The sequence below is a fragment of the Gadus macrocephalus genome, chromosome 6 (assembly GCF_031168955.1).
Source record: "Gadus macrocephalus chromosome 6, ASM3116895v1".
NCBI classification, from domain to species: Eukaryota; Metazoa; Chordata; class Actinopteri; order Gadiformes; family Gadidae; genus Gadus; species Gadus macrocephalus.
The window spans coordinates 13,619,759-13,630,026 of record NC_082387.1 but is presented as its reverse complement, the minus strand read 5'-3'; the positions used below and the strand labels follow the sequence as shown (position 1 = coordinate 13,630,026).

The following is a 10,268-nucleotide window of genomic DNA, read 5'->3' as shown; positions in this document are numbered from 1 at the left end:
TCCCCCTTTGTGTGTTTGTACAGAATATTCCCTGAATAGTGCAGATCTGTCCTCCCTGTCTGGCTTCAACAGTGGCAGCTCCCTTCACCTGGGCTCCATGAGCGGCTGGCAGCAGCAGCACATCCAGAACATGCAGCATTCAGCCAGCCTGGGCCAGCTAGGGTGAGTACTGTCCACCCCTGACTGCCAGACACCTCGTCTTGTCCTATGTGAAGCGCATCGTGCAATGGCAGCACGCTACAATAAGGGTGCAATAATTAACCCTTCATTGACAACAGTTAAAGCTGTAAATCCTATTAACAGTTGATTAAAGTGAGCCGATGGTCAAGTAATCATTTGAGTAATGGTGTTCATATTGACTAAGGTATTCATTTTATTATTTATCACCCACTACCCCTAACCCCGATCCTAAACCCTATGCTAAGGCTAAATAACTAATGTTAATTATTCAGTAATGTCCCCTTAATGTAAGGTGTTACCCCTTGTATGTTCTGCGCCTGCTGCTGACATCTTGTTGTAAACTCGTTGGCATGCATTGCGTGCGTCCGCGGTGCATTCACTATGCATGCCTAGAAACAGGCATGCCGGTTCATGTAAGGCACAAACCGGTCTACAAAATCCCAGTTTCTTCCTCTATAACCCTCTCCCCATCCCCTTTTGTTGCCTCCCCCTTTATGTGTTTCCCTCCTGCAGAAACTGCGCTAGCTCCCACTTGTGTCAGGGCTCCAATCTGTCGCTGCCCTCCGCCCAGAGCCTGCACATCAAGTCCGAGCCCGTGTCCCCTCCGCGGGATCGCACCAGCAGCACGGGCCGGCTACGGCGGCGGCATGCCGCCCCAGCAGCAGAACCTCCCCTCGTCCCGCCAGGACTCTGGCCGCTCCCCCGTGGACAGCCTGAGCAGCTGCAGCAGCTCCCACGAGGGCAGCGACCGGGACGACCACCGCAACGACTTCCACTCGCCACTGGGGCTGGCGAGGCCCAACATGGACGAGCGCGAGAGCCCCTCCATCAAGCGCGTGCGCCTGTCGGAGGGCTGGGCCACATGATGGATACCCCCCCTGTCCCACGTGGTCCCTGAAGAACCTCCCCCCTCCTATCCCCAGACCTACCCCCTCACCACTGCCCCCCCGTCAGAGTCGACCCCGAAGCCCCAAAGAAACGCAGCAACCCAGACACTCCCAGAGACCCACCACCCACCCACCAGCCCCCCACCACCACCGTCTCTTACTTTTAGTCGTATTTCAGCCGTCAATCAAACACCCCTGGGACCCCCACTGCAGTGTCCCCCTCTCTCTCTCTCTCTCTCTCTCTCTCTCTCTCTCTCTCTCTCTCTCTCTCTCTCTCTCTCTCTCTCCCTCCTCTTTGTCTCATTACCGCCGAAAGGGAAGACAAAAATAGTAGCCATTTCCTGAAATATCGTAGTATTTTTTTTTATTTTATTCTTTTATTTGTTCTTTTATTTTTTATTTTTTGCTGAGTGTGTGTGTGCTAAACATATGATATAAACAAGCGGGGTGATATAATCAGGGTTAGGGAGGGAAAAGGGTTCGGATCAGGGCATCATTTTATCGGGGGGAACTATGCATACATCGTGTTTTGTGTTGAAAAAAAACGATTTCATATGCATATATATCTTTACACGTTTGTGTGTGTATGTGTACATATATGCATATCAACAAATAAACAAAAAAAGCCAGGTACTCTGTTTGTAAAAAAATAAATACATACAATTTGCCTCAGCGATATACCAGTGACTAGACAAAAAAGGAAGAAAAGAAAAGATTAAAAAAATATGAGTGTGTGTGTGTGTGTGTGTGTGTGTGTGAGTGTTGGAGCAAAGAACACCTTAGCACTTGAGTTGGACAACCAGACAGTGTACAGTGTCAGTTTCATTGCTATATATATACATTCTCTGCGTTCTCCCTTGCAAAAATGTGTGTTAACCTTAGATGATGTCATGTTGCAGGTTCAACGTATTTATGTAAATAGAGCATCAGGGGGCGGGGAGGAAAGGCCGGGGGTCAAAGGTTGCCAGACATTAACAAAATTTATTTACTCACTAAACGAAAAGCTATTATGCAACATTTGAAGGATTGTACAGGTAAACAGATTGGACCCAGTGGTAGACGTGTATGGAGCCAGTTTGAGGAGCTACTGCTCGGTTTTAGAGAATCGAATGGCGCCAGGACCACCCTTTGATCTAAGAGCTACATTAAGTATAACCGGGGATACTCTGGGTCTTCTATTAACTATTCAGTATTAATAAACAAAACAAAACAAACAAAAAAAAAAGTTGAAAAAATTGTACGATACACTTGCTTATATTTTCATATGGAAGGAATACAATGCAAAGCATTTTTGTGGCTTTTTGTAGTTTCTATAAGCCAGAATGTGTTTTTTGATAGCTTTGCTAATAGGAGACGGATAGTTCAACATGATGGGGGGAAATGAATGGGTTTTTTAAACCCTAAGCCATGATAACAGACTGGATACAATGCTTTGCTGAACTGTTTTCTCTTTGTAGAGGTTTGTTTTTAAACGTGTATTTCTAATTATATATAATAACGATAATATTAAGAATCTTTAAAAAAAAAATCTGTGAAATTAACATGCTTGTGTATAGCTTTCTAATATATAAATATATATAATAATGATTTTTTTTTGTTTTTGTTTTGTTTTTGTTGTTTTCTTAGTGGAGTTTTGTATGTGCCAATGCACATAGCGTCTGGTTTGTTTTGAGTTTAGCTCTGGACACTGCTGTTCAGGTCTTTAATTAGTCTGACCTTGTCAAGCCAGCTGGAAACCATTGCCAGTGTTTTGTGGAGATGAGGAAAGACACATGTCCACGTGGAAATGAAAAAAAACCTTGAAGTGGAAAAATGTTTGGAGACTGGAGCTAAGGAGGAAACAAGTCACACCTTGACACACGGTTGTCATATTGACAAATATTATTATTATTATTGTTATTATTATTATCGATCCTCAGTCCCTCCTTACTGAAGCCCGCAAGTCGGGCCTTATGTTAATGATCGTTTATAACCTGGTGTTTATTTTGTTTTTTTATGTATTTTTCCAGGAACCATTTTGAGTTCAAGACTTCACAGACTCTAAAAACGTAACTTTGAGATAAAAAAACAAACCCCTGACAATGTAATACCTCCTTAGAATCCATCTTTCGAAACAGGGTTCCATGTCATTTTACCGAAAGTCACTGACATTTTAAAACTAAATACCGAAGGAAGAAAAAAACAATCATGCTGGTATGGGAGAAGCCCAGTGGTTTTATTTCAGACAAATAGCTGTTTTGATTTAGCTCTTTTTCAAACAACGAGACTAGCCACATAACTCTGCCTCCCGATCTGCTGTCACTTGAGTGTTATGGAATTTCTATGTGCATATTTCATGCAGGTTCACGATGTCGTTACTGTATACAGTCTGTGTAGTCAGAAACAGGGGCAGAGCCTCTCAGTGTTTCCTCTATCTCTCTCTATCTCTTTCTCTCTCTCTCTCTCTTTTTTAATTCAATACTAAAGTTTGAGAAAAAAAAATCATGATATTTCAGGCAGCATATGTGTGGAGAAACCAAAGCCAGTGGCATTTTCTGTGTTGTAAACTCAAGTTTTATTTTCACATTCATTTATGGTTATTTGCAAAGCATTGAAACAAAAAAATAATAAAAGAATTTGCTCAAATGTACAACGGTTTGGACATTCAGTTTCTTCTTGATGGTCACTTGATGAAATGTTTACATGTCCATGGTTCCCTTCTTGTTTTCCTCGCCCACGTTATTTGAAAGACGTATTGGATTGTGCACATTTATTAATCAGACTTCACACTGCCATGCACGTAATGATGATGAAATCAACATGCCAAATGAATGTGATTTTTAAAGGATAACAGATATCACTGGCCACAGTGCGTCAAACGTATGTTCTTAAAGTGAAATCTTTCTTGTGTCCTCCTTTGTCAATAACTTCATCCCTAGTGACACTTTATCAAAGCATAAACACATGTAGCAACTTTCAGTAACTTTAGAATGGTCCACCTACATGACATTTAGTGAAGTCAGTGCAAGAGGGAGGACTGCACATTCATATCCATGTGATATTAAACCACTGCATGGACTCCAAATTCAGTTACCATAGCACCCATTGTGTTGATAGGTGTTACAAAGGGAATATGATAAAGGACTTCCTAATCAATATGTTTACATCTTGGATTGTTAGAGATTGAGTATTACCATACAGGGGCTATGTAATCACAAGTATCCTCTGCCCAAGGGCAAACATTGATTTTGCTTTGCAAACATTTCAGTAAAGTTCTGGTTTCTGTTAGCCTGATATGACTGATTTCAGTGTGTTTGACCTTCAGTGTACACTTCAAAGCAACGTGGAAAAGCAGATAGAAAAATGGAAAGAAAAATTAAGGAAAGATCTGCTCTTTATATGTACATGATTTAATATGAATAATAAATTGTGTGTAAAAACCAAATGTACAATATATGGTAACCTTTGATACCATGACATGAAAAATAGCTGAGATTTAGAGAGTATGAAATTCAAAGCATCTAAATAACAACAACATTTGTATCACGGTTCCTTCCACCTTTAATAAATCCCAAAATGACAATGCATCATAAGCATACATAATCCAGACATTTGACATTTAAATGCAAAGCTTATCTCAGAGTACAGGGGAATTGGGAGGTCATACATAGCAAGCGACAGATGTGATTCAAGTTAAATGACAATCAAGTATAATACAAAATGGAAACAATTCCTAATGGACCGTAATTGCATGGGTGTTTGTTTTTTATTCCATGCTATTTCAGGTCAGAAATTTCCTTTCGGTAACGGTATTTCTGAGGACGCCAGGGTAATTAGCCTGTAGACTGCAATTAATAATCCACACACTTAAGGCAAGTAGGAAAAAACTCGTATATTTGACTATTCCATATTACACGTAGTGTGATATTGAAAGTAGGCCTGCATGTTTTTTATAGTCTCATCCCATAGGGTTCGTTTAGATATAGTCGAATTGGTTCCCAAATTTATAGGGAGTCAATCATTCGATTTTGGGGGGTTATTTTAAAATTGTACTGTATTGTTTATTATTATTTGTAGGCCTATTCGATTTTGATTCATATTTTCATGTATTTTGTACGTGATAGTATTTTATTATTTATCCATTATTCATTCAACGATGTAATTAATCGCTGAAACCATTTTTGAGGGATGTTCGTTTAGACAGAAATCTCTGTCAGATTTTCGATAATACGCAGGTCTACTTTATCAAGAGAGAATACATTTAAAATATGTTTTTTGTTTTCCCTATAAACCACGTTGGATTTTATTCAAACACATTTCGACCTTGAGCCTGAGTGACTTGTGGGACCACTATGACTGTTTCAATAGGCCTATCCGTGTTATTCTTAAATTATTGTTAAATTAAACAGTAAAATAAATGTGTCGCAAGTAGCCTAAGCTATTTGGACAAAATGTTGCATGATCGTTAAAAATAACGTCCACAAGTTTCCAACAGCATCGACACGTCCTCCTATATGAAGGCAGGCAGGAACCCCTCTGCGGTATTAACACATTAGGCCTAATTAGGCGAATTTGTAGATGTATTTATCCATTGTAAAGCTGCGTTGAAATAAACGCATAGGCCTATATCCGGTCGTGCGTTTCGCTCAGCCTCAATGTAAACGAGGACTAATGAAGAAGAAGCTGATTGAACTCTCGCTTGATTGCCTATAGCCGAAATAGGTTGCTTTTAAAGTCACGTCACACTGACGATCAACCAGGCTGAAGATCACATGCTGACGGTCAAATAAACGATGGATTAAGAACGGATAAATGAAAAGGGGAACACGGTTCGGGGCTTTTCATAGATTATGTCTCTAAAACCAAGGCAAAAACTATTTACAGAAAAATAAGGGAAACCTAAGCTATTCGAAAGGCAACGTGGTTCAAAACGAGGCAGCAGGCCTACCTGATACATAAGTCCTCATCGACGCATAGGCCAAAATAAGTTAACCTAAAATCATAGGGTGTTTTGGAGAAATAAAAGCAGAAAAATAACATTTAAATTAGAAAACGACGTGATGGAGGTAGGCCCATACATATCATTCATATAAACTTGAACTTCGTTGGCCTCGCTGGCCGTGTCCATTAGGTTCATTCTATCAAATGGCCACTAGATGGAAGCATTTGTGCACCTAAGTCGTTGCTGGACTGCAGCTGCCTGAAATCTACTTAGGTCGCTGCCCCGCCCACCTCGGCGCTACACGCACTCTAATTGGTCTGCTACGATGGGCCTACAGGACACTTTCTGCACGCCCACATTCATAGTCAATGTCAAAGTACCACCCTGCATCAAATTTTAATGAAAAAATCTAGATAAATCAAGAGATGTGTGTATTTAATTATGTGTCCATTTATCTAACACTGCTGTTATTGTTTGTTAGAAGCATAGGGTTTGGGCTATGGCATATAATTATGATAATTAAGTAGTACCTAGGAGTAGGCCTTGTAGACCTACTTGTAGTATTAGGCCTAGCACTATATGGCGTAGCAACTGAAGCAATACTTTTGATGCCTATCATGTAACGTCAACATTTGGAAAGCTTTGAGCGCCCTTCAAAACAAAGCCTCACTAATGTTTGACGGTTACTGCTGTAATTAACAGGCTGTAGATATTTTCAAATAACATGGAATAGACTACAAATTATCCAAACCATGTCTGGGAGCATTCAGTACTGTTTATTAGAGTTAAAACTATTGAATTAAATTGACACCGATTAAATGCACTTTTTTGAAATGCATTGATGTTCGGAGAAATCGTATAATAATGACAGAATAACATAATTGATTGTTAGAAAAGCCCCTAAATTATACGAAAAATACAATCCTTAAAGAGTCAATCATTTAAAATGAATATATGTTCACTGTTTCAGACTTGAAATATAGATTTTACAATCGATCCCCAGGCGAGTCCCTGATCATGAAACAACACTCCCATCCACGTGAAGCGATGTCAAGAGTTATCTGCTTGCCTCTCAATACAGTGACAGGCCGCTGCCGACGTGTGTCACTCGTCTGCAACATTCAAATGCGCGGACGTTGGAATCAAACGATGTTCAACTATTGACTCCTCGTCGCACTCTTTGAATTGTTTTGCAAAAATCTGAACTGATAATGACCAAGACACGAGTGTGTAGTATGTCTTTGCAATCTGCAGCAATGTTCCTTAAAAAAAAAAACACCTTTACGCATTAGAGCCACCCGACCACTTGTGTTGGGTGAGCAGTTCATGAGCAGGGTTCACATGATGAGCAGGAGGAGGAGGAGGACATCCTCTACATAGCACCCGGATTGGTCTGGACGCTACCGTAAGTTTGCTTCCGCACATGCATCTTTCATTTTACTTTCATTTTCACTCGCCAACAAAAATGATAATCGCAAAATCCATGACTTAAAACGTGGCTGTTTGAATGAAGGGTAAGTTAATGTTATTTTGACGTTTAAATTGTTAGATTAGGTGCTGTAGATGCCCATTTAGAAACAGTCAGACAATTGCAGTTATGCCTGTAGAAATCCAGGTTTGACTTGCTGTTTGGATAAGACCGAAACGGATCGCCTCTCTGCGCACATGCCTGCGTGCGTGTCCGCTGTGCACGTGCCCAACTAGGTTACCAATTAGACACTGAGCGCAACTGTTAATCAGGGGCTGCGTTCCATTTCTAACGAATTGGCCTAAATACTTTACTCCTTTAATTGCCGTCAAAATGTCGCGTGATTATTTCAAAGTGATCAAATTTGGGAATATGCATCAGTGCTAACAAACCATTCGCTCTATTGTTTGCCCACCAGACCTCTTTGTTCATGCATGCAGAAGCCTATAACGTATTCAGCAGCAGTCTAAGCCATATATGTAGATGTTTGGAATATTTAGGCCTATAATATTTACCTTTTGGCTTTTGTGAAATGCATACTCAGAAATTGAAAATGAATGTAAATGTGAAATTTAAAATCGCATACATAGGCCTATATGTCACTGAGACCGTAAACCTAGGTTGGATGATATAAATCACCATAGCGGCGCAAATATGACTAGGATACATACATATAGCCTACAATGAATATGCATCAATATTTAAAAATAACGCACACACCAGAGCCAACAGCGTCGTAGCATTGGGAATGGCGGTTCGCCTCGTCTCATTACGCATGGGCGATTTTCCGCTCCGAATGTCCCGTACCCTCTTTTCATGTCGCCGTTCTTCTCCTCCTTCTTCTTCTTTTTCTTCTTCTTCTACTTCTTGTTCTTGTTCTCGTTCTTCTGCTTGTTCTTCATCTTTTCAACGTTCGAGTCTGGAGCATCTTTTTTTGTCGTTGAATCATGCAAGCCTTTGCTGTCTTTCTAAACGACTATCAAATACCCACGCGCTGCCGAGGGGGGAATTAATCCGACTGGGCCACGCGGACTATGTCAACCAGATTTGCATATTTTGATGAGCTAATTGCCTTGATGTATTTAAATATGGCCGCACGTAGCCGCTCTGCTTGTCTACGTCACTGAACGTGCCCCCGTTGTTAGAATGCAACGTGAATCCGGTCGTGCTTAATGGACACGCCTGTAATTAGCCGATACGGTAATTGTAAGAGGAACTCACGTACTGTTTCCGTAAGTTCCTCTTAAAACTCATGGTTCTATAATATAATATTAAAAATATATAATATGATTGGACTTATGACGTCACAAACTCATCTTACATACGAGAAGGGTAACTTTCCTTTATGAGCACTGCACGTGCGTGCGCGCGCGTGTGTGTGTGTGTGTGTGTGTGTGTGTGTGTGTGTGTGTGTGTGTGTGTGTGTGTGTGTGTGTGTGTGTGTGTGTGTGAACCATCCCTCTCTTTAGAGAGGAATGAGAGAGACAGAGACAGAGAGATGGAGAAAGAGGGAAGGAAATAGAGAGAGAGAGAGAGAGAGAGAGAGAGAGAGAGAGAGAGAGAGAGAGAGAGAGAGAGAGAGAGAGAGAGAGAGAGAGAGAGAGAGAGAGAGAGAGAGAGAGAGAGAGAGAGAGAGAGAGAGAGGGGGGGGGGAGAGATGTCTGAAATGTAGTTTTTTTGTAGTTTTTGGAACAAGGTGATCATACAAAACGAAAGCACACTGTACATGTGAAAGCTTGTTTAATAGGCTTTATGTGCATCTGTAATCCATTGTTAGAAGTGTATTATTCTGTAAACGATAAAGACGTCCCGGTTGGTCACGGCGCGCTAAAGCAGGACACACCTGAAGCCCAGGTCTGAAACCCAGCCGCGGCATGCACCTCGTAACCTGGTCAGGGGAAGGCAGAGGGACCGAGCCAAGTCCCGAACAATGCCTCCTCAGTTCACGGCCCAACAAAAGAGCGGAGGGAACTTGTTTGAATTGCAGAGCACGTCCTCTCTTACACATAGAAGGATGGACTTTACATCCTCCTCCTCCTCCACCCCCCCCCCCCCCCCCCCCCCCCCTCCCCCCACACACACACATACACACACACACCCTCCTCGTCCATCATCGCCACTGGGTGAGAGAGAGAAAAAAAGAAAGGGAGAGAAAAAACTATTCCAGACTCTGGGAGCTAAACGGTGCACTTTCTTTTTTTGGTGCTGTAGTAGTAGACGTTATGGGAAAGTTCTCTCTTCCATATGCGGCTCTCCCCTCCCGCCCTCGTCTTCTCCTCGCCGGTCGTGTGCTCGGAGTATGCTCAGCGGCTCCTTTTGCACAGGGCCAGTGAAGCTCGCGTAACTTTAGGGCCACTCACATGTTGGCGACAACTTTAAAGTGATGGCCGTAAAACGCTGGATATTTCGGAGGGGAACGTCGCTCTCCTGCCGCACGGGACGGTTTCTGATCGATGGGACCGAACGCGGAGTCGTGTGTCACACGGCGTCAGGAAGTAAGTGCAACTTTTATGGCATATGATACGCTACGATTGAATATAATCACTTGTTTAACGGATGAATGCAATTTAATGTGTTGCAACGTTTGTAAAATGCACGTCAATAAGGCTTTCGTTAAAGATAGATGTGTGGCCCATGAAGGATGCAGGGACGCACGTTTCAGAAGTAGGTTACTGGGAATACAGCGTCAAACCCAAATATCGAGGCCTGGCCTATACCGTTAAGCAAAAAATGAATAGATTGGTAGTAGGCCTAACCCGCTGGCATCACGCAATATTCTAGTGGGTCTAACGATAGTGGGATCAGTCCTAAT

The 10,268-nt window shown here is 41.9% G+C and overlaps 1 protein-coding gene and 1 long non-coding RNA gene across 3 annotated transcripts in view; both read left to right on the top strand.

The window, feature by feature from the left end:
• The first annotated feature begins 6 nt into the window (after positions 1-6).
• Positions 7-3,699, top strand: mef2cb (myocyte enhancer factor 2cb). Its single transcript, XM_060054279.1, is given in 3 exon segments — positions 7-162; positions 694-828; positions 830-3,699. Coding segments are annotated over 3 exon segments (417 nt in total). The 5' UTR covers positions 7-97; the 3' UTR covers positions 1,047-3,699.
• Positions 3,700-9,530: 5,831 nt separating this feature from the next.
• LOC132459630 (uncharacterized) overlaps positions 9,531-10,268 on the top strand; it is a 22,215-nt gene continuing 21,477 nt past the window's right edge. For both annotated transcript variants that reach the window (XR_009526276.1, XR_009526277.1), the window contains exon 1: positions 9,531-9,951. This is a non-coding gene — a long non-coding RNA (uncharacterized LOC132459630). The remainder of the gene's footprint in view (positions 9,952-10,268) is intronic.